At 38.7% G+C, this 24,759-nt stretch overlaps 1 protein-coding gene across 1 annotated transcript; it reads left to right on the forward strand.

The window, feature by feature from the left end:
• Positions 1 to 108: 108 nt before the first annotated feature.
• GANC (glucosidase alpha, neutral C) lies at positions 109 to 24,105 on the forward strand. The gene is made up of 24 exons (XM_002199077.7): positions 109 to 242; positions 1,352 to 1,414; positions 2,609 to 2,717; positions 3,249 to 3,376; positions 3,892 to 4,074; positions 4,886 to 4,931; positions 6,282 to 6,348; positions 7,764 to 7,860; positions 8,455 to 8,635; positions 9,456 to 9,609; positions 9,995 to 10,230; positions 11,271 to 11,397; positions 12,303 to 12,382; positions 13,237 to 13,380; positions 13,766 to 13,862; positions 14,242 to 14,343; positions 14,844 to 15,087; positions 16,808 to 16,872; positions 17,399 to 17,475; positions 18,681 to 18,755; positions 19,163 to 19,276; positions 19,814 to 19,926; positions 21,304 to 21,407; positions 22,180 to 24,105. The coding sequence occupies exons 1-24, from the start codon at positions 214 to 216 to the stop codon at positions 22,287 to 22,289; spliced, it is 2,745 nt and encodes a 914-aa protein (XP_002199113.5). The 5' UTR covers positions 109 to 213; the 3' UTR covers positions 22,290 to 24,105.
• Positions 24,106 to 24,759: the final 654 nt, after the last annotated feature.

The raw sequence follows: 24,759 nt of genomic DNA on the forward strand, positions 1-24,759 counted from the left end.
GGCCGCGCCTCTTCCGCTCCCCGCGGAGGGACGGGGCCGTCGTGGGCCGGCGAGAGCGGCGCTGGGCGGAGCCGCTCCCGGCTCGGCCCGGGCTGTCACCGCCTCCGGGTGTCACTCGCCGGCCCGGTCGCACTTGGGGCCCGCGGTGTTTCCCGGCCGGCGCGGCGGGTCGCCACCCCTTCTCTCCGTGGGGGTCGCTCGGGCAGCTCCGTCATGGAGGCGGGGACGCCGGGGGCAGTCAGGTAAGGCAGCCGGGGAGGCGCTCCTCGGCCGCCCTTCTCCTCACTCCCGCTGCTCCCGGAGGCTCCACCGGTTTCCGCGGGGAGCGGCGGGTGCGGACGCGGTCCCACGCTGCGGGTCGGGGCTGGGGGCGGACCTGGGGGGCCGAACCGTGCTGTGCTGTGCCGTGCTGTACCGTGCCGTGCTGTCCTCGCCCCCGGCCCGGGCACAGACTTCCCGCGGCGGAGCGGGGCAGCGAGCGGATCCACAGCGCCAGGGTAGTGCGGGCTGCACCGTGTTCAGTGCGCCAATAGAGGCATACAAATTTGGAGCAAAACCCGAAAGGACATACGTGTCTTTAGGCAATAATGGGAAGGGCTGAGTGATACGGTCACTGTGAGATCTCAAATAATAATCCAGGACTTGTAATTGTGACTGAGCCTCAGTGGGTGCCGTCTGCATTTCCTATGTATATAATTAATAAGTATGGTATAAATATCAGCGCTTTATCTGGCAGCACTAATACCTTATTCCCTTCCATCTGTATCTGAACCCAGCATGATCTGGGAAGTATTTTGATGGTAGACGCTACTGGCAGCCTATTTTCTTTCAGGCAAATTAAAAATTTACTGTTATCTAATGAATCTAAAAATTACTTCAAGCCTAAAGGTAACATAGAGCTTTCAGCGGGACCATCGGAAGCCTTCCTTCTTTGTCGGTCCCCCTGAAGGCTGAAGAAAAGGGTGTAGGATTTCTTCTTGTCTGCCAATCCTCCCCATTTCTCCATTCTTATTACTGGAAAATAATAATTAACTGTAATGACTGCAAAGGGAGGTCTGGCTTCAAAATGCAAACCCATAATAATTCAAATCCATTTTTGTTACTCATAGATTCAATTATTTCTCAGAATTTCAGGGTTTAAAAGGAAATAGTTCAGCATGAAACTAAATGTATAAGAAACTCTTCCCATATCTTAACACAGTAGTTCAAGGTCCATCACATTTTATGTTGGACCAGAGTTTTCTGCACTGTCTTTAATTCTGACCACTCTTGAGAAGGACCCCCATCATTTGATCATTCAGCAGGTGTGTGATGGACACATCTAAATACTTCCTTTTTCTGCTCTTTCTAGTGTCCTAGATGAGGCTGTGGACAAAAGAAACTATAAGAAATGCAACCAGATTGCTTTTTACAGGTATGGCGAATTGTAGTGTAGTTACACATTGACTTTTAACCACAGCAAGTCTGCTATTACAGGATTTATCTTTCAAAGGTGAGCATTCCACTTACCTACCAGCAAGCAATAATCAGTGGACTTCAAAACGTGTAGTTGTATACCCAGAATGTCTTCGGTTAAAGTTCAAAAGGATCAGTCCTCTCATCTGATAAAGCCCCAGCAATATTTTAATTTAAGTGCACTCATAAGATGCAGGTTGTTCTCTTGACATGGATGTTTCTTGCCTATCTGCAGTTCAAAGCAGCAGAACACTCAATAGAAATCATTAATCTGTGACAATAGTATGTGTGATTACAGTCCTGTTGAGCAAGTACCTTGGCCAGAATTCAATGTCAAATCTAAATTCTAGCTCACTAGTCCCTTAAAGCTAACCTTATGCTAAGTCATATTTCTCATCCCATTTCTAACTGTGCTGCTGACCTTTTTCTTTCCTCCACTGTGTTCTTTCCTATGCTAACTGACTGAAAGAGATGATTGCCTATTGGTACACCAATTAGTCACTGACATAGTTGGTTTATTAATGAAGAAGTTTGTCTTTAAGGTAGTTTCCAAGACACTTACCTTCAAATAGATCATAAAACCTGGCTTGGCATGGAGAATTCTACAAACAGTTGAAAGAGCCTTTATTTCAGGATCTCTGACTAAAAACATTATCAGGGCCAAAAGATGTTGTCAAAACTCTGTTGTCATCAAACTTCTTGAGAAACAATTTGCTTGGCACATATTTGGAAGTTACAAATTACAAACACACGCTGTTTCATCATCCCAGGATGTAGAAGGTGTTCCTTGGGGAGTTAGAGGGATATATGACAGAAAATGAAAAACAGAATATTCAACTGAAATATCAGGGATAAAAAAGAACAATAATGAAATTGTACAGCTAAGAACTGGACACTTGAGACTATTATTGTTAAAAAAGCCATATAGAGTTCAGGCGAACCCCTGAACCCCTCTAACATCTCGTTCATAAGCATTTAGGTGTGCTCAGAACTATATTCCTTCTTTTTTCTCTCGACTTAAAGTGCTAATAATTGTAATTTAAAATGTTCAATAAAAAATTATTAAGTACACATTTTAAACAATATTATGTCCCTCTGTATGATATAAGCTACAAGAGCTGGGGAGACCAAAAATAATTTTCTGTCTTGGCAGGCGTCAGAAGCTTCTACATCCTGGAAAATCCTTGTATCGAGTCTTGTTGGATTCAGTCACATTAAGTGATGAGAGTGTCAAATTCCATATCATTCATGAGGAGAATAAGGTGAGATACCACAAAGCATAAGAGGGTGCTTACAGAAAGAGCAGTGAATATTGTCAACACAACTAATAATATTTGCAGGTTTTGAGATTCTTCAGTGATAGATATTTGAGAGATAATGCAAACTATCAGGCTAAATACGCCCTTACTAATCAGCATTTAACTTTAAAAAAAATTAATGGCTTTAAGAACAAAAAAAAAAAAGAGTTACGAATAGAACATTTTTTTCTGAAAAATATTTTTTAATTCAGAGTTTTCTCCACTATTTCAAAATAGTAACTTCTTTTTCTGTAATGCTAGATATTAGATGCTTGAAGAAAAAGAGTTCACTTAAAAGGCATTGCTTCTTCAAAGAGGTGAAGTAGAGTTAGCTAGTGTAATTCATATGGGTGATGATTTTTACTCTCAACAATGCTAAAGAACATTAAATCAGAAAGCAGACATGTTCATTTTTTCCCAGACAGTAAGTGTTTGGTGATGCTGTGTTAAAAATAAGTATTTTTTATCCTTAGGAGTTTCTCTGTTTGCTCACAGGTTCTTCTGCAAGTAGAAATTTATGAAATAGAAGGCAATATTTTCAGGCTTAAAATTGATGAGGCATCTCCTCTCAGAGCAAGATACAAAGTTCCTGATGTTCTTATAAAGGAACCTACCACCCAGAGGTAAGTGATGGATGATTTAAGTGATGATTTAGCGCCTCAATATCTTATACATCTTCCTCCATTATATTACAGTACAGTTGTCTCTCTACAATATAAAGTCGTTACAGGAAGAGAAAACAAAAATGCATATGTTTTATTTACTTTTAAAAAATTATGTTAAATTCTTAGGAGAATGTTTTATCATACACATAAGAAACCTGAGCCTGTTTGACCCCATCAGAAAATAGCCTACTTGTTACAATGCAAAGTTTTCACCTAAGGCATTACCTATTAGTGTAAAAGGAATGCAAGCTCCGGATAGTTTTCATGGCTGTTCTGTAGCCACTCTTTGCACTATGCAGTGAACCCTGAGCACAGCATGTATTTCTGGCCTTCTTTGGCTCAACATTAGCCTTGAGGTTTGTGTAATATGTGCAGATATTCTTAGCCCATCTTTTGTATGAATTGTTATTTAGTTACAGCAGATTTCATGTGCTGCTGATTGATATAAAGTTTTGTTATTTTTCATTTGCCAGACTGTTCATATCCAATAAGGAGGCAGGTATTTTGGTACTGTCAAGTGTTAATGAAGACTACAGACTTCGAGTCACAGCAAACCCCTTCCAAGTTGAGCTGCAGTCCAAGGGTGAGACTGTTATGAGTGTGAATTCCAATGGTTTGTTGTATTTTGAGCATCTACAAGCACCTCCCAGTGACAGGTACGGCATTTGTCTATCACATCATTGTATATACTGGTTGTGCTGTAGCTGAAAATAAACTATGTAATTGCAATTTCTGAAAGCTCTTATGCACTGAAACATGACTTCTCTTTTACTTCATAAGTACAGTAAATACAAGGGGAAGTTTTAACAAACAAATTCTTGATCACTTAGCTGTAGACTGCTTTAATTCCTTGCAGGAGCCATGTGCAAAATGCTAACCTCATTTAATGGCCAATTCTGCAAAATACTAAGGTATCCTGGTACCCCTTGTCTTTCTTGGGAATGAGTGATGGTAGTATGATGAGGTTACTAGTTTCATATTTTTTCTCACTAAATTTACTCTTTAAGTAAGTGTTATTCACTAGAAGTCAAGTATTGTTGAACTTACAGTGTGCCATCCAGTTGCAAGATGTCATAGGTTAATCACACTACAAAGTGCTGGAAGGATGAGAAACCTCAGTGCAGGACATGTCATGATTAGAAAACGGGAATAGCAAGCATCTCTCTTGTGAAGCATCATTTTAAACATTGAAATTAACAGAGAGCCCTTAGCAGAATGAGAAAATAGGGAGGGCAGGTAAAATGCTGATGCACATAGAAGAAAACATGAAAGGCCAAGAAAACAATCTAACTCAAGTAGTGAGTGAAGGTTATTTTAAGGCATTGAATATTAAAATTATTTCCAGCTTTGCACCAGAAGTCTTACATAATGTTTCAAGCAATGCATGGTGCTATTATAAGTTTCTGTTTCAAATCCTTGCTTATGTTAACAATAAACTGATTATTTCTATATATTTGTTTCCATTAGAAAACATACAGCACAAAATGAGGAGGCAGCAAGTGATTCCTCTAAGGTAACCCATGCTTACTGCAATTCTGGCAGGAATATTTTGAAAAGAAAATTAAATTACTTGTTCATTTTGCCCTTTAGTAAGTTTACAAATACAGTCTAACCACTTTCAAAAATGATCTGGCATAACATTGTGAGGTATTTTACAATTTCATAGTTGAAGGGAGGTTTATGTGTTTTACCATGTCTGTAGAAGGCATCAGTCAGGTAAATTTAGCATTTGTTTTTTTTTTTCCTATTGCCTTTTTATTACTAATTAATTTTTCTTTGGTTCTCTTATTTGATCTGGACTAGATGTGTAAAAGGGAGCTTTGTGGTGATATTTGTCATTTTCAAATTCCTTGTTCAATGCAAAGGGAGTTTCAAAATAATGAGACCCTTTTTGTAACAGTCAAAAAATATGTCTCTACATACATTCAGGCTTAATACGGAAATAAAATTCTCTCTTAAAATAGAGCAGGTCCTGGCAGTGCATAGAGGCACATAGCAGTTTTCCCAGGAGGCTGAGCTGTGTCTGGCATATAATTTTAGCCCCCTGCAGAGCAGATAGCTGCTTACTCTGCTATCCTGTTATAAATGGCAGGAGCTATGCTGCCTTCAGCATACTTATGTTTGAGCTCTGATTTCTGCCGGGGAAAGCACACAGCTGCAAGAGGCCACGTCCACTTATTGTGGGATGAACGTAGAAAAGAAAACTAGGGAGGGCACTGCAAGAAGTGTAAATTCTACAACTATGAATTACAGGACACAAGGAGGTTAAAAGTATCAGTTACAGATGCTCCAGAGTGTCTGAAGAGCTTTTTCTGTTTTCTGACCTTTACTATTTGGGGGAGTGAGTTGGTTTCTGTTTGTATGGTTTTTTTCTGTTTGGTTCTACCCATGCATTTCATAGATTTAAGTCAAGGAGGAACACATTTATTACAGTGAGAATAATCACTCACTGGAACAACCTTCCTAGGGATGTGACATAGTCCCATCATGGGAGGTTTTTAAGATTTGTTTGACAGGCTGCTAGATAATCTCATCAAGGCTCCCTTTACCATTAAAGGTTAGACCAGGTGATCTTTTGAGGTCCCTTTCAAACTGGGCTATTCTGTCAGTCTGTGATTCTATCCAAGACCTCAGATATTATTTTTATGCTATAGCAGACTGCTTGTGTACAACATATACACATTAGTGTGAATTCCTGGAGCTGAATCTGATTTGTGTTTTTGATTTATTTATGTTAGCCATATGTGGCCAAAAAATAAAGGCAGTATAAATCTCATGTGAATAAACATATTTTTCTTATATCTTAAAATTACATTATGTGCGCAGTTTCATTTGCTAGGCTTAGCTATTTCTATTTGTATAGGAAAAACAAGAGGACCTAGGTCTCTGGGAAGAGAAATTTGACAGTTTCTTGGACATCAAAGCTCATGGTAAGTCTCAGTCTAGTTCTGAAAACAGCTTTACTATTTTGTATGTACCCATGTTCATTCATATTTCTATCTGCTTTCTGTTTAGCTGCTTAATGTATATCAGTGTCCCACTTGCCCCTGCTTTTCAGTTACCTTAACTTTGTTTTAAATCAGTAATCAGTGATAGGGAACAATTTGACAAAAACTCTGCAAATGTTCATTTGATCTCTGTTTCAGAGGGAACACATTAAATGTGACCTATTTCATCAACTCACTGTATGCCATTTCTGACACAGCATTAAGACTATCTGCATTGTCTGACTTTACATATATATTGTATATAATACATTATTTCCTTTTTCTTTTCTTTTTTCTTAGTATTAGTACATATCATTGACTCCACCTGTAGTTTATTCTCGACATATCAGAAATCATGATATCTAAGCATTAATAATTGTCACAAAGACTTTTTTTGAAGGGTGGACTAAAAAAGGGAATACTGAGCAATCTTAAATGGTAAAGACAAAGGTTATAGACACATGAGAGTAGCAGCTCAAATGCAATTTAAATTATAAATTACCAAAATATATGATGATCTGCTGTCCATCCCATTGTATTCTGTATTAATTAAGTTTGGTTAGCTTTGTCCATTTGCATTGTCATGTAGACTTTTATAGCAACCAACACCACCCAGCAGCTGCAGTAGGAGGAGAGAAGTCTGAAAGCAGTTTTTTTTGGTGCAGAAACTTCCTCAGTTCACAGTCAAGACACAGAGAGCAGGAAGCTGCTGCCCTTGTTCATGTTAGTTCTCATGTCTTAGGCCAGCATCATGTTTTTCTGTTTTCTGTGTCAGAGGAATAAAGTCTATTTGATCAGATTCTGATCCTGAAGGCACTGCTTGTCAGTGTACAGGATGTCTGGTTGCCTGCCAAAAGTTGCTCTGGATTCAGTAGTGTGACAGGATGATATCACTGGTAGGGACTCTTGTGCATGCTACTCCCCTGGCTGAGGCTGAAGAGAAGACCAGTGGGAAACAGACAATTTAGATCCTGAAATCCACTGTGCTACTTTTGTAGCTTTTGTTTGGCTTTTAGGTACTGGGATAGAAACAGGAGATAATTTTAAGCGGTTTCACTACTGAATAAAGAAGTGACCCATGATTCCAGGGATTTGGGTTTTTTTCCTGTTAAAGTGATTCATTTTATCTTGCTAAGAAGTTGAAAATCAAAATAAATGCAATAAAATCTGTTTCAAACATTACCTCTGTAGAACAGAAATAATAATGGAAGTGGAGTTGAAAGGAAGCATGAAAGACTTAATTATTGAAACGTTAAAACCTATTTTCTTTTGATTTATCCAGTTAGGTTGCTCTGCTTTAATCCTTTCAGATAAGCCTAAGAACTCTGCATTCTCATAATTTAATATTATTTCCACAGGTCCTACATCTGTAGGCATGGACTTCTCTTTACATGGATATGACCATGTTTATGGAATACCACAACACACAGAAACACTTCTTCTCAAAAACACCAGGTAAATGTGTCAAGGCATCAGATTGCTAGTGAATGCAGTCTTTTTTTTATTTTGTAAGAGAGAGCTATAACATTGTATTAATAATTTAATGCAGACAAGAGCTTGAGATATGTATATTATATAGTGTATATTTTAGTTTAATATTTTAGTTAGTTGAATTGTAGCCCCTATTCATGTGGAATAAGGCGTTCTGCTTTCCCGAGTGTGCAATTTCATGACTGGCCCTTTCTGTTCTCTCCCAATTTTCCATGCAGTTTTTTTCTGACTTCCAGGATTGGTTATGTTTCAGCAGAACTCATAAAAGTGCAATTCTATGGGAGGATGGGAGAGTTCAGAAATAATATTTTAGGATTTAAAGCAAACACACAGCAGCCTCACTGGCAGTAAAAATCTTGTTTGCTTCAGATAGTGAGGACCAAAGCAAAGAAGCAGTAATCTAGGCAGTCACTCTTTAAGATCTGGATGCTAAACAAAAGACCAAAACACAGAGCACTCACTGAGTATTGACCAGGTTTAGTGAGACAGCAACAGAGTTCAAACTAGCCTAGTGCAAGATGCTTATGTGTAACAAACACATCTGTTTGTTTGTCCTAGTGATGGTGATGCCTACCGGCTTTATAATTTGGATATTTTTGGCCACAAGATCCATGAAAAAATAGGTATTTATGGTTCAGTACCCCTTCTCCTAGCACACAAGCCTGACAGAACTTCAGGGATTTTCTGGCTGAACTCTTCAGAAACACTGGTGGATATCAGTACAAAGGCAGTAGCTGAGGTGAGTTACTCACTTTCCTCAGAATTAAATTACAGAAGAAAACACTTCAGGACAAGGCCAACAGGAATATAACACTCTCGGGGATTTATCTTTTTCTCACTAATGAAGAATTGTCAGTCTCTTCCTCCTGTCCTCCCTATTGCTAAATTTTGTTGTATGAAACTAAAAGAGCAAAGAGATTACTTCTTTCAAGAGCCAAGTTATAGATCTTGTACAGAGAGAAAATACATAGAAAAAATCTACACGGATGTAGAAAGCAGAAAAAATGGTAGACAAAAATCTTGATACTCACTTGGATTTGAGAAATTTTTATGAGTGTTTAAATTCTTGGAATTGCCACAGATTTCTGCTTAGCAGGCTCATTCTTCTGTGGAATGTAATTGACCTTAAAGAAACATAAAATGTTCAGGAAAGGAACTCAGTCTTGAAACACAAACATATTAATTCTGTTAAAATTGAAACAATGATAAGCAAATCTTGCTTTTCACACACTGCATTATGTGGTAAATTTTTTTTTTTTTTTTACTTATGATATAGATATTACTCAAAGATCCTACAGAAAATTCATGGTCCTTAGTTATGGAAATGCTTTAATATTTTGCCATTCATTACCCATTTTTTCTCATTACCTATTACTCTACTTGTGTAAGTGGTATGCAAGGTAAAGGATTTGTGAAGGATATATAAGAAACATTCAGTGTGTATTCCTAATACCTGCCAGGTATGTGTTAATGTATTTTGTTTGTTTCCCTATTTGCTCCTTCATTGAATAAAAGTTTGATAGAGAGAGAGATTCAGATTACCTTGTTTTCCTTCTAAGCACACTCCATCCAGATCTGCTGCAGAGACTGCTAAGCAGAGAGCAGTGCCTCTAACTGATGTACGCTGGATGTCGGAAAGTGGGATCATTGATGTTTTCCTGCTGATGGGACCCACTCCATTTGATATCTTCAAGCAGTTTGCACAACTGACAGGTACTAACTCAAATAATTGGAGTCAGAATGGCACACTTATCCAGGAGATTGTCTGAGGAACACGCTGTACCCAAAAATGGGTCAGTATTTACCTAGCCCATTGTGTGCAGGAGGCCAGTTGTTCCCAAACTGTACTGTGTAGATCAAAGGCTCATGTTTTGTGAAGACAGGCCAATGTCCTTGTTTCCCCTAGCATTCACAGCTGGTCAAACTTGTCTCTAATTGAGAAGCCAGCATAATCACTGCCATCTGAAACTGCACCCTTTGATGAAGAGGTGAAACACAGTAGGCTAGAACTGCCAGTCCCTATCAAGATGTGCCAACTTATAATGTGAAAAGACTGAATTTATTGAAAGTTTTATCTTTATTCATATACTCTTTCTAGGCACTCAAGCCTTGCCCCCACTTTTTTCTCTGGGCTACCATCAGTGCAGGTGGAATTATGAGGATGAACAAGATGTCAAGGAAGTGGATGCTGGCTTTGATGCACATGATATTCCTTATGATGTCATATGGCTGGATATAGAGCACACAGATGGCAAGAGGTATTTTACTTGGGACAAAGAGAAATTCCAGAACCCCAGAAAGATGCAAGAACATCTCAGGAAGAAAAAACGCAAGGTAAATAATATTGCAGGAAGAAAGAAAATATTTCTCTGTAGTGTGAATCTACCCGATCTAGCTTTAAGCATGGTACTTCAGATACTGGAAACAGGTGAACTACAGCAGAATACACTGTGTTGCTATCTGGTGATGCTTCCAGCATTCAAGCTGTCTTGTTTAATTCAGTTCTTCATGCCATTTTATTATTTAGTAGTTTGTTCTGTATCCTGAACAAACTACTACATAATTATTAATTATTAATACCAACTATTATTATTAATTATTAATTAATAACAATAATTATTAATACCAACTAAATTCGACCCATGTGAAATTCCATCTTACAGAAGCAGCTCAGTGCTGTCATTGATGAACACAGCATAAATTTTTTCTTCTTAACATGAGCTTGCAGCATTGATAGTTTCTGTGGTTGCTTCAGCTTTTCTTTGTGTTTCTGTATTTCTGTTTTTACAGCTAAAATATTTTCCATGGAATTATTGAGTTGTAGAATTGCTCAATGCTTGATATTTGTCAAAAATCTATGAAGAGGGGATTGTTTAAATAGCATTCATGTTTTATAATCTCTCAATTGGAGCTATAGTACTTTCTCAATTCTGCAGCAAAGCAGCAGAATGTAACTGCAAAACACAGTACTTGTTGCTGTTGGATGCTACATAAACAAAAATGAATTTAAATGTCTTAAGGCATATGGTTTTAGCAGGCATATGAACACAGAAGTCAGATATTTTCCCATTCACAGAATACAGCAGTGAATTAAACATGTTTTTAGGGGTTGGGGTACTTGCTTTTATCTCAAACGATGGCTTTTGTAATTTATTTCAGAAGGGTGAGTTCATACACTCCTTGTGAATTCAGGTCCTGTACATATGCCTAACACAGTACATAAAAACCTGGTATCTGCTTTTTAAAACTAGGGACACAGCTCTCTTCTTTTTCTGAGATTAAGTCATTCTCTGCCTTCTATCAAAAGTGAACTCTTACTGTTTTATTAAGCACAGCTGATGTTAATTATGTGTTTTATTTTCTTACCCTGGCAGCTTGTGGTCATCGTAGATCCTCATGTTAAGGTTGATCCCTCATATACCCTGTATGCACAGGCAAAAGAAAAGGGTTATTTTGTGAAAGACAGAAATGGGCAAGATTTTGAGGGCATCTGTTGGCCAGGTAAAAAACACTTTGTGTCTATATTTTAAGCTGTTTATTTTAAAAATTTTACAGAATAGTTTAATTGGGATGCATGGAAGCAGAACTGAATTCTTATAGTCCCTGCATTTGTTGTAAATATTAATAATTATAATAATAATTAAAAATTAACTTAGTTTATAAAAATGGGGTGTTGGTATAATCATGTCCTGATTACCTCAGCTGTATAGATTACCTCTATCTATTGGATCTGCAGATAGTCCCAGTGCCTAGAATTAACAGTTGGATTTATTGATGAGAACAGCCATTCCTCTTCCTAGCTTGTCTTGGACACAGAAATGCAGTCTGGTCCATTGCAGTGAGCACAGCTTATGTAGCCTGCATGAAATTTAGTGGGTAATTCAAGAGTAATAGTGATTTGACATATTATGTTTCATGAGAAGATCTCATCGCAGGGAGGCAAAGGAGGTTGTCTCCCTTCTTTACAGACAGGAAGCTCACAGTCCTGGCAAAGGAATGATTATGGGAAAAATCAAGGCCATACTACAACTTGTAGCAGCATGGTAGGATGTAGTTAATCACCTTCTCAGTGACACTTTTCAGTTTGAGCTCAGAATACCAATGATGTTGTCTTTCCCTGACTACTTGTTCACATGTGAACGTATTTCAAACTGCTAGCAGACATCCTGAAATGGTGCTGAGCTTCAGACCTCCTGAATCTAAGTGTGTTTACCTTCACAGCATGGCAAGAGGTGTACTGAATTCCAAGTCGGCCTGGAATTTGCTCTTGAGCTTTATTTTCAGAAAAAAAAGCAACTATATTATTGCTGCCTATGGAAACCATTGTAGCTTTAGGCCATTGCATATAGGTGCAAAGACAATGTTCTTAGAATCAGATAAATAATTGGGATCTCCCACCTCCACAGGTTCCTCTTGTTACCTGGATTTTACCAATCCTGAAGTGCGAAAATGGTATGCAGATCAATTTGCCTTCAAAACATACAAGGTTTGTATTTATTTGCTCTGATCTACATATCCCAGAAAGCCTGAAAAGGGAGAAGAGAGAAGATACTGTGTAAGCAGTATTGTTGGCCTTTGTAGCTCTATTATTGTGTAGAGGAAGATACCCTGATAAGCTGAAGTACCACAGAAGGATTTTCTCCATGGACTGAACCTACACTCAGACAGTTGGAACCCCTATGCCACCAGTGAACACAGCAGTAAAAGGGACAAACAGCAGGCATTTTAAGAACCCATAATCTAAAACAACTGCTGCTATTCCAGCTTTTACTTCCATGATAGCACACAAGGAGTGGTGTGGGAGTGCACTCTCACAGCTTAGTCACTTAATCCTGACCTTCCTGCCTAGTGCTGAAAGTGTCTGGGTGACCATTGCTGCATACCTCCCATTCCCCTCACCCTGCTTCAAAGTTCTGGTTTGCAGTAGAGTTGTTGAAATCACTTCCTAGTAGATACACATAGTATATATTTCCCATGCTGCTTCTCCTCTCCAGCTTTCACCTCTGGCCTTCTCTGATTTTTCCTTACGGCTGTTTTACCCTTCTCTTTTCCCTGCCTCTTTTCCCTCACCACAAAGCAGGAATAGCAAGTGCATACTGAGTTTTCTAAGAATTGCAAAGATCAAGTGGGCTTGCAGGCTGCTACCCTGACTAGAAGGGCCTCTGAGAGGGATGAGATGAATGACTGGGGGCTTTCAAGTGACCTGAGAAGTGTAATTACCAAGTCTTGCTTTTGTACTGCTGTGTCTACTCATACCCCAGACTGGCCTGACACCCACTTGAGATAAACACTCTTAAGTCACAGGACTGACTTAGACCTAATTGAAGCCCTGTGTCACAGGCATCCACTAATATCCTCTTTGTATGGAATGATATGAATGAGCCTTCAGTCTTCAAGGGGGCAGAACTAACAATGCAGAAAGATGCTGTCCACTACAACAACTGGGAGCATCGGGAAGTACACAACCTCTATGGATTCTACCAGGTAGAGTATCTGGAGACACAAACACAGGTTATTTTCATGGAGTATATGTGATGTGGTACTTCATACAGTAGTAGGTATTCTGTAACCTTCATCAAGGCCTGAAACTGCTGGATATTGCAATATTTGAAATAAACTGTGATTGATCACAAGAAAATGTGACATCATCTGTGCCTTACTACCATAATAATGTAAATTATGTTGACTGTGACTACTGAATCTTTTTGTTAATGTCTATTCTAATAAGAACATGTTATTTAATAATAGGTATTATTTCTGGGTACAGAATTGTCTTAGTTTTTCTGCCTTAGAAAGGCTAAAAAGACAGTGTAGAAAGTACCCTAATTATAGAGTTTGGCTTCCTGACTTTTCTATTCATGATTTTCAGCAAATGGCAACTGCAGAAGGACTCATCAAGCGTTCTTCAGGAAAAGAGAGACCGTTTGTCCTCACACGATCTTTCTTTGCTGGATCACAGAAGTATGGTTAGTAGGGATTAGCTGGATGCCTTCCTTGCTGCTTTATTCTGTTAAGTTTGATTGATAGTAGTCTAGAGAGGACAGAAACTGTCTTAGAAATACTGATGTGGTTAGCTCATAAGAGCGCAAGTGATTAAAAACATAAGGAAAGGCTGGCAAGGTGTGTATGAGTCAAAGGTAGAACAGCAACATTATCCTGTGACAAACCAATACCTGTTTTTATTGCCTATTTCAGGAGCACGCATGTATAAGGAAAAAATAAGGTGCAATGTGGAGGAATTCCAGAGTAGTTCACGATTATTCTTGTCTTCTTTCCTTAACTCCAAGAATAAACTGAGATATACATTCAATTTTCCTGCATAATCCTAAAACTGGGTATTTCCAGGGGCAGTGTGGACTGGAGACAACACGGCAGAGTGGAGTTACTTGAAAATATCCATTCCAATGCTTCTTACCATCAACATGGCAGGGATTTCATTCTGTGGAGGTAATGTGTTTCTCACTGTGTGTAATGGTGCCACCAAGCTTGTATTCCCAAGGTAGACTTTAACACAGTCAGTGGAAAACTCAACAGCCCTCCACATTTCCAGGTGGTTTCACGGATTAGTCTGGTTTCAGAAGCCTGAAACCTGGCCCTCACTATCATGTCTCTGTTAACTTTTGTGCAGTGTTTGTGTTCCATCTGGAGCAGCAGATGTCAGGTAGTATTCTGTTCACAGCATTGCTGTGACAGTCCCCTCAGTCCCTGGGAAAGTCACTCACTTAGCCTTCAAAACCTCTCTTGAGAATTTTTTTTCAAAGCATAACTTGTTGCACTGGTTTTTTACTCTTGTTTGGACAAGCAGCTGCCCAACAGCTGAACAGAACAGCGAACAAATGGTGAAATGTATGGATTTATACACTTGGAATGTTTGTTAGAGGAGAGCTTCACATTTTTCAGAGCAGTCTCCAAAACTGTGTATTTTTATTTGTCTGCGCAATATCTAGCTGATGTGGGAGGGTTTATTGGAGATCCAGAGCCAGAGTTACTTGTTCGCTGGTATCAGGCAGGAGCCTACCAGCCCTTCTTCAGAGGTCACTCTAACCTGGAGAGCAAACGGCGCGAACCGTGGCTCTTTGGGGAGAAGAACACCCAGCTCATCAGGAGAGCCATTAGAGAGCGCTACATCCTCCTGCCCTACTTATACACTCTGTTCTATCGGGCACACACGGCGGCTGAACCGGTCATGAGGTAAGAGCATGAGCCAGGAGGCCTAGAAGGTTTCTGCAGGAGCTTACTTGGAGAAGGGAGGTTAAATTACCACCTCTTAATTTTATAGTTACATGTTTGACTATTAAAAGGGAGAAAAGCAAAAAAAAAGTTCTAATACTGAATTCTCTTTTCATGCATTCTGCAAGCTTTGTTAAGGCTCTCAGAAGAAAATAATGTTCTGCGTTTTTTCCCAAATGACACCTGGAACACAGTAATTCAATAAACACATTGCAGTCTTTAAACTTTTTAGAGTAGTCTGGGCTTCAAACTTTTCATCATGATAAAGACCATCATATAGTACTCCAACCAGTACATAAAACAGTGCTTAATGGACTGTGAACTTGTTGACCTCAAAATGTAAATGCCGTTTTGCCTCTCATGAAAATATTTGTTACTGCTTAACTGTTATTATTGTTATAAAATCTTATTTCATATTAATAGTTTTTTTCATTTTTTCTGCAGTATTGCTTATAATGTTTCTTTTAGTAGAGAATTTAATAATCTAGAACAGAAATGAAATTATAAAATAATTTATTTATTCTGTTGCTCTCTAACCTCTTCAAAATGTACCTCTGTGGAACTGAATGCAGCATTTCTTTCAGGAAGAGATTGATGTCATTAATCTCCCTGGTATAGATTATAATCTATGTGTTTGCATTTGCCCTAGAACTGTTCTTTTACTCACATTTATCTTTATATTTTGTTATGCAGATACATGTCATAAGTTTTAAAAACATACAGGTCTTTTTGGCAAGAGTTGAGCGGTTTGAATTCTGAAAATAATTTGCATTACAGACATAGTAGTGTGAGTGTCTGTCTGCATGTATGTAGGTGCAAATGCACCTGTTTTATGCACTGACATAGACAGTGGGTTTCTGTCTTTCTTGAAATGAAGCTTAAGTTGGCATGTGAAGTGCCCACAGTATTAAATCACACTTCCATTGTGTTAAGTTTGCTGTAGTAAGTACAGAATTAGAGAGGAAGTGTAATTTTCTCACTGAGACAAGCAGAATGGAAAGTGTGTCTCATTAGCAAGCACATGAGCAGTAGGACTGCAGTGAACAAGTGGATGCTTGTGTGTGAGCAGATGAGCCAGGCTTTTGTGCAAAAAATCCCAGACCCTGTCTCTTAAGAAGATATTGTTGTCATAATCTCTCAAACTTTAAATATACTACTCCTGTTCCATACCCAGATGGTTATGACACTACCCTTTTTTGAGAAAGACTGCAAATGAGCTTCTGGTGCAGTTTTTTCAGGTGTGGCCAGGGTGAGGCTTTCTATAAAAGCAGCAGGGAGCTGTTGGGAAGAGGAAAGACTGTGCTGCAGACAATAGATCATTGGGGCCAGCATTGCTGGTAGACTGGGAGACAAAGGCTCATTCATCACTCCTTTGATAGAAGGAAGGTAGATGTACTGTTAGGTTGTAAGGAAGAAGGTAAGAGGGAAGAAATCAATGCCACAGATGTAAAGATAGGTATACTGGAGTGTCTTAACCATGCTGTGCTGGGGACTCTCAACAGGGGCAAAGGGGCACTTCGAGTCACTGACACAAAAGAGAACCTTGCCCTATCTTCAGTTCTTGATAACTGTGCCTTGTAAAGAGAGGGAGGAAATGGAGCCTGAAAATGCTAGAAATACTTGAACAGGTTGATTGGAGAGGAAAAATGTAACTGAATTCTACTATCTTTCTTTTCTACAGGTCTCTCTGGATAGAGTTTCCAGAGAAAACAGAAACTTTTGATCTGGAAAATGAGTACATGATGGGTAAGCAAGGGTCTTATACCCTGCAATTTGAGTTAAATATTTTTGAGGTGTTGCATGACAAAAAGAAAACACAAAAACACTGTCCAAGACTTAAAAAAAATTATAATTGAATATAGAACTTGAGACCTCTTTAAGGCACCTACTTTCAACAGCACTTTGAAAACAGAGGACATACAAGATGAAAAACTCAGTTGTATCTCACTAGTCACCTTGAAAAAACATGATTGGTTTTGACCTGAAACATCAAGTTCTGTGGAGCAGCTAAGATCACAGTCTGCTTCAAAAATGCAGTAGTAAAGAACTACCACCCAAACATGATTGGTTTTTACTGTGGTATGGCTGGCTGCTGAAGTCAGTTAGCCATCAGGCCACTACACAAGCCTTTTTCTTCAGTAGAAAATGAACCTAAGCATATGACATGCCCAAGCAAGCTCCTTGTGTGAGGTTGACAACCCCAGAGCACACAGGTTCTGATCTGGGGAGATGCAGCCTTGAGGACTATAGCTGTGTTTATGTTTTTCTCCAGGAAATGCTTTGTTGGTACATCCAGTCACAGAGAAAGAGGCCAAGACAGTGACAGTTCTGTTTCCAGGGTCAGAGGAGGTAAAGATGTATATGAATTGCTCATCTGTTCAACTCAAATAAGTACTTTATGCAGAAACCTTCCAGCTCCCCATCTAATAACTGTTGAGCACTACTGCTTTGGCAAGTCTTGGCTAGTCATGCTGTGCCACTCTGAACCCTCCTTCCATCTTGATGCCTTTCTTGCTTGGCTCAGTTAATTTGCTTTCTTGCTTTTCCATGAGCTGCTGCACAAATTTCAAGTCACCTACAGTTTAAAACTCCCTTCAAAGCTTGCTCATCAATCACCATGAAACAGCTTCCCTAAATTGTCAATTTCCTTTTTACATGTATTTTTCTTCGTGTTAAACTTCTCATTTTTGTAGAGAAAAAGGGAACTTTGAAGAAAGGTCAAAAGGAAATCAGAGGGAAACTGTGGGGAGGGAAATTTTAACAAGACATGCCTCAGTAGCCTGGGACACATACAGCAAACACTGACTCATACAGAGAGCAGTTCCTCTCTGAAGTAAAGGTATTTATCCACAGGATGGCACAGTGGTTCACACCTACAAAGAGCATTTGGCTACAGCAGCAGTGAAGTGGAGAAAGGGAAATGATTTGGGGAAAATAGTTGCTAAGGGAATGCCTGAGACTAGAGAGAGTAAGCAGCAGAAGGGAGAGTATGAGACCATGCAGAGCCTTGTGACTCCACTAATGCACCTGAGAACAGTTTGAATTCTTCCCAGTTTAAGGAGAAAAACAGACTAGGCTCTCTGGACAAATTAAGGAAAATACTTTTATCAAGATCTCTGTGAGAGTTGAGTGCTTGGTACACATAAAGTACTTAAACCTGCTGCCAAGTGTGGTGCATGGGAGATTCAGATGCAGCTCTCTTTTGTCACCTGTCAATAGCAACTTTGATGTTAATTTTAACTTCAATATAAATATGCTTTTTCAAGAACTATATTTTTTAAAAATTAAGTGATTTATTATTTTGCACTTCCAGATGCTTTAAGACATACAAGACATCATGCAAACTGTAGAAAAGGTCAGATTATTTTTGTGTGACAGAAATTACAATTTATTATTTTCATCCAGAAAGTCATTTAATTTAAAAAGTAAATGCATTTTCTTGCCTATTAAATAGGTTGTTAGGAATACTGACAAGTTAAGGAGAGTAACTGCATCTACAGAGGGAACAGATTTTGGCATATGTGTCATGTTCATGCTTATTTCATTTTTTCTAGATTTGGTATGATTTCAGAAAATTTAAGCGAATGGAAGATGCAGGCACAGTGAAGATCCCAGTAACACTGGAAAATGTATGTTTTTGTTTTAAAATGCTACTTTCATGGAGCAGAAAAAAAACCCAAGCTTTTGTTTTGTCAATATTCAGAATCAGAAAAGTGACAGTTCCATTTCCTTGTAGAAATGTATCTAAAATAACTTTTATATAAAAGTCCCATCTCCTTTGTTGTTAGATTAAGCACTACTGTGTCCTGGTGGTAAAGTGAAGTGATACAAGGGTTACTTTTCCAAGCAAAATTATTTTGCTTATATACATATAGAAGATTGCTACAATTCCCAGTGTTAGTTGAAATATTTCGTTTATATATTTGTGTTAAAAGTTCATTTATAAGTTGAGCAAACTTCTGTTATCTCTGATCCTTGTTAAAATTATATTATCAGAGTGCAGGAACCTTTCTGCCCTGGCTTTGTGTTTTTGCAGATTCCTGTCTTCCAGCGGGGGGGCACTGTGATACCTCTGAAGACCAGAGCTGGAAAATCCACTGAATGGATGATAGATATTTCTTATGAACTCCACGTGGCCTTAGACACAGAGGTACTCTGGGATAGTGTTCCCTTTTTACAAAGATGTCTTCTATTCCATCTGACTTTGCAGGCCCTTTCTGCCTGTTGGATCAACACAGTGGCATCTACATTTGGGTGCCCAATAGCTCTTCTCCACTTGTGCTGTTTGAGGGGACTCAAACCTCTCCTCCACTGTCCCCTCTAAGGATGACTATCTGAGTACAGCAGAGGCAGAACATTTTTCTGTCCTTTTTCAGCCCTTGTCTAGTCCCTTGGAGGAAGGAGCAGAGAATGAGCAGGCCACAAACTTCCTTTTGGACACAGAGAGGAAACTTCCTACAACTGTCTTTACTAATAAAGAGATGACACATGGTACCTGCATCAATTTACAAAAACCAGGATGTCCAGCGCTCTCAGAGCTGGATTGCCTGAGCCTTCCAGGGATACAAGCTGCTGAAGAAAAATAAACACACACCTTCAATATGAAGCATTACATATAGTGGGACAGTTTCATTATTCAACACTAGAGACTGCTGTTAATTTGTGCTCTATCTGGTGTGTTTTACAGGCCTGTGCCATAGGCGAGCTGTACATAGATGATGGGCATTCATTTCAATATCTCCACAAGAAGCAGTTCCTGTATCGGAAATTCACTTTCCACAAGAACATTCTCTCTTCCAGGTAACACCAATTGTGGACAAAACCCACCAACACACTGTCACTGGAAATGCCTGTTCTAGCTCATGAGGTCTTCTTACAAATGTAGCAGTTATTAGTCTCATCCATTGCTTAGTGAAGTCCAAGAGTGTGCAGAATTTGTCATAAACTGCAGAGGTAAACGGCGTTCTATGTAAGTCTGAAGTACTGAGCTGTTTCAGTTATTGTTTCAGTCTAGTCAAACTCAAGGTTCTGCAGATTGACACAAATATGAAGTCAGTCATTAGAGTACAGCCTATCTGAGAGACAAAAAAGTTAAATCAGGAGATTTGCAAGTAGGCAACACCTGGAGTGTTTATATTTTCTAAGATTTGTTCTCTAACATAATCTTTGCTGAGAGGGTGGTCAGTCACTGGGACAAGTTCTTTGAAGTGGTCAAGGCATCAAGCCTTTCCTAGTTCAAAGCACATCTGGACAATGATCTGAGCCACATGGCTTAGGTTTAGGCAGTCCTGCAAGGAGCAGGGAGTTGGGCTTGATTCTTATGTGCCCCTTCCAACCTGAGATACTCAGTGCTTCTGTCTGGGAACCAAAACCACACCACTGCAGTTTCCCAAAGTAATCGACAAATTCACCATATATATTAGCATGAAGAAAAACACTTGAAGGAAGGCAAAAGGGGATAGTCCCTGCAAAGGCTCAGTGACAAAACCTAAAAGCCAAAGACATGCCAAATATGTCACTATAACACTTCTACTATTGAGGTATATTGCACAGAGGGCTGTGTAGTGCATAAATGGCAATTCTACAGGCATTTTTTTGTCCTTGAAGCTTCAAAAATATGCAGGAGTTGGTCCTAGAGCTACCAAATTTAACACAGAGCAAAACTAGTTTAGCTTGTATAATGTGGTTAAAAGTATACTTCAAATCTCTTTATCTGGAATAGGAAATCTGAAAAGCTTAAAAATTCAGGATGGGAAAGGAAAATGTTGCTAAATTGCTAGCAAATCTAGAAGTTGGAAAAAAAGTAATTTTGAGATTAAGAACATTCTGTTCATTAAAAAAAGTTACATTTTGATTTGAAGGTTTTTTAGAGCTTTTTAATAAAAATTGAATTAGTTACAAAATTAAACATGATTTTTGTCTTAGATTGAAATATCTTACCTGAAAAAAATGTTAAAATTAGCTTTACATTTATATTTAGGAGTTTTAACTACTGGTTTGTGAAAATCCAGAACTTTTCTCATTCTTAAAGTCATGCTTTTTGCCATAAAACAGCTTCTCAAACTGTTTTTCTTCTGACTGTGAAATCTGATATGCAGTGAAGTAATAATTTGTGTGATACTGAACTTATACTGATGGGAAGAAATTTATGTATATGAAATAATTTTCTTTTCTCAGCTGCATAGATGAAAGTGGACAATACCACACTACATGTGTAGTTGAACGGGTGATAATTCTGGGATTTGGAAAGCAACCCACTTTTGTAACAGCCAGTGCCAAGGGTATGGAATTTACTTCCATTTTATTACAATTTTTTCAAATCATGTTGCTCTGCTGCCATTCACTAGAGGTGTCAAACTGACAGATCTGCAAAGGAAGTGTTACAGCATAGGAAGCCTCTTTGTTTAGTTTTCATTGCTACCTTTTTATATCAAGGACAGAATTTAGTGAAAGGGAGCAGCAGCTATTTACCGCTAATACTACATGCAGAACTGAAGAACACTGACTTTAAAAGATGATAAATACGTCAGTAAATGTGGTTTGGAATGAATATGTTCAGACAACATTGTCCTGCACAGAACATGAGCAGAGATGGCACTTCAAATTAAGGCAAATTTGCTCAGGTCTGTCAACCTGCCTAGTCTAGAACAGGAAATTTGCAGGAAAACCCAAATTACTCTTCTGTTTCCATGCTCATCCAAAAGCTGTGGAGTTCCTGACTATATAGAGATCTCTAGAAGTTGTGAGGTATCCCGTAGGGATAGGCAGTAGCATCTCCAGAAAGCCTTACAATTTCTGTTTGCTTTCCAAGCATGTCCCTTCACTTCAAGAGTCATAGGGAAATTTGAAAGATAAGAAAAAAAGAAATAGTTACTTTCTTATTCCACTGCATTTTTATATGTGTGCTTGGAAGATTTGACTTCTGTTTGGTTTTTAATCAATCCTTTCCATCAGTGGTAGGGACAGTCAGAACTAAAAACTGTAGAGAGTCACTTGTAGCCATGTTTCAGAAGAATTCTTAAATTAAATAGAAAACTCTCTTGTCCTGTTCAGATGGTAAAAAAAAAGAAGTGGTTTTCACATATGACACGAAGACCTCTGCACTGACACTGGAAAACTTAGCCCTGAGTGTTGAAGCTGACTGGGAGATCTGTATCAGCTGAAAGAAGACTCAACTTCTTCAGAGAAACTGTCCATTGGGAGGCTGAGGAGAAATAAACTGGGAGGACTTCAGATGTTCACTTGAATCAAATTAAATCAACAAACGTATTTTCCACCAACACACCCAAACTAACATTTCTTACAATTTTTCTTTTAAAGCACTAACTTGGACTTGGATAAATTTTCTGTTCAGCAAAAGTAATAGCACTAGGATTGTATCTTTGGAGAAAATAAGCTAAATACTCTTTGCATTAGGCTAACTTCAGTTAGGCATTAAACTTCAGTTTTGCCTTCACTTGCAATAAAAAATTATTAGTTGATTGGGTAAGATTGTGGCTTGTTAGCACAGGCCTTAATGTAAGTATTTTTTAAATCACACTATTCAGAGGCTGGAGCACTTGAGGAGATCTGGGCCAGTTCAACAAGCAGCACCCAGAGTGACCACAGACACTTCTGCTTCCCAGTCCTTATGGCAATGCAAAATTATCTGGTCTGCATAGGAAAGTAAACAGCAGGCTGGCCAAACACCTCAGGCACTGGAGGTGAGGGTTGGGTAGCTTGTGCCAGTCAGTTGTGCAATAGTAGAAGACAGTAATGTGGCAGTGCAGAAGGCTCCTTAACAGCCAACTTTGAAACTTGGATTTCAAAAAGGCACAGGTCTTCCACTGGCATAGGATAGCAGCTATACTCACACAAAAACATTCGCCAAGTTACTGCTCCCCTCCATCTGCAAGTACTACTTAAAAGTTTTCTGTTAGGAAAGAATTGGCATTGATGATTGAACGTCATTGATTAAAGTCAGCCCAATGAAGGAGCTGTGGTTTCCCACATCTTCCAAGTCCTGCCAAGTTTTGGCTTCCTTTAGAAAAGTTTTAGTCATGTCACTTTTTAGTATCTGGCTGAGATTTGAACTAGGCATTTATGAAGCGGAATTTAATTAATGTTCCCTTGCCTTCTTTTTTCACTGTCTCTGCAAACAGAACTGGTATGTTTTGATGCTTGCTTTGCTTGCAAAACAAAGATCTCCTAAGTCCCACATCCATTACATCCTGCCTATTCCCTCCTTTTTCCATCTTAGGCATCTCTTTTCACAGGCTGCCATTGCTCTACAGGGTTTGTTTACCCTTTCCATTTGCTAAACTTGTCAGCTATGTTATTTAGAAACCAGTTCTGTCTTGAGTCAAACCTGAGCATGCCATCAGTTGGGTGTCTGGTTTTTCTGGATTTCTAGTTAATTTCATTCCTTTTAGTAAGATAAGGAAGTATTTTCTAAAAACATCAGTAAATTAACTGGTAGGAAACAGAGAAGGATGGTCACCATTTTTGCCAGCTAAAGGTAGCATAACATTACTAATCCCTCTGTCATTCCCACCTGCTGCTGTTTGTCCTCTGCAGGGCAGATTTCTGGGAATGGCAAGCATGAGAGCAAACTGTGAGTGCTCTTGACTACTCAAGTGTAGTTTGGTCCCCACCAGACCCTTAGCTTCCTTCTTTTTTATTCTGCAGAGCTATTTGTCAGCACCTTCCAGGAGACAGTGTGAGCCTCCACTCCAGGAATGGGCAGCATAAATACTGTTGTGCTTAATGCAAATGTGTTAATCCAGGTAGAACAACAGCAAACAGATCTTTTGCATCTGTGAAAAGAGAGACAGACCCTCTTTTTCTATCAACTTCTAAGCTTTGATTGATGATTTCTTACTATCCTTTAAGCATAGCAGTACTTCTGATAAGTTGCAGTTATTGTCTTGGGTAACTTAATAAAATATTTTAACTGCTATTTCTCAAATTGGAAAGTGAAATAAAGTAATAATGAAGCAAGTTTCATGCCTTTTTCCTTCAGACCTTCTTTCTTGTTGACCTGTTAAGACCTGTTAAGAATCACTAGCGAGTATTCTTCCAAGGGTAGCTGGTTAATGTGAATTACTTGCCTCAGTAAGATATCTGCACCATAGTATGTACTCATGGGTCAGATTTTCAGTGGTATGAAGTTCCTAACATCCATAGATTTCAGTAGCAATTAGTTGCTGAAAATCTTAGCAGCTGGGTCTTTAGATCTGATAAATTTCAAATAATATGATTTACATTGTTGTTTTTAGTAACTCACATATTTTTTCACATATTTATGCAATAAATGAAGAAATAAATTTTTGGTATATCTTTACAAAATAAATAATTTTGTTCAGTTAGTGAAAACGACTGGAGAGAAAACTCCATACAATCTAAAGAGCAATATTAACATTTTAGATTAATGCACTAAATATTAGTTCATTGTTACTGTTGAACAGGTCAGCTATTTGGGTACTTCTGCTTGCAGTAAATTTCATCACATACAGAATTTAATTCCTGAGAATTTGTTTTGCTGTTTGTATTAGACAACACATCTATTCTCCTCTATAGAAAATTGTATTTATTTAAAGACACCATTTGTCTTTTACTAGCAGCTCCTGTAAAAAAGACCAGAACTCTACATAA

The sequence above is a fragment of the Taeniopygia guttata genome, chromosome 5, assembly GCF_048771995.1.
Source record: "Taeniopygia guttata chromosome 5, bTaeGut7.mat, whole genome shotgun sequence".
Classification (NCBI taxonomy): Eukaryota; Metazoa; Chordata; class Aves; order Passeriformes; family Estrildidae; genus Taeniopygia; species Taeniopygia guttata.

Coding starts and splice junctions, on each gene's coding strand:
- GANC (XM_002199077.7), top strand. CDS start 214: ATGGAGGCGGGGACGCCGGGGGCAGTCAG. Junction 243..1,351: donor GGGACGCCGGGGGCAGTCAG/GTAAGGCAGCCG, acceptor TGCTCTTTCTAG/TGTCCTAGATGAGGCTGTGG. Junction 13,863..14,241: donor TGCTGGATCACAGAAGTATG/GTTAGTAGGGAT, acceptor GGGTATTTCCAG/GGGCAGTGTGGACTGGAGAC.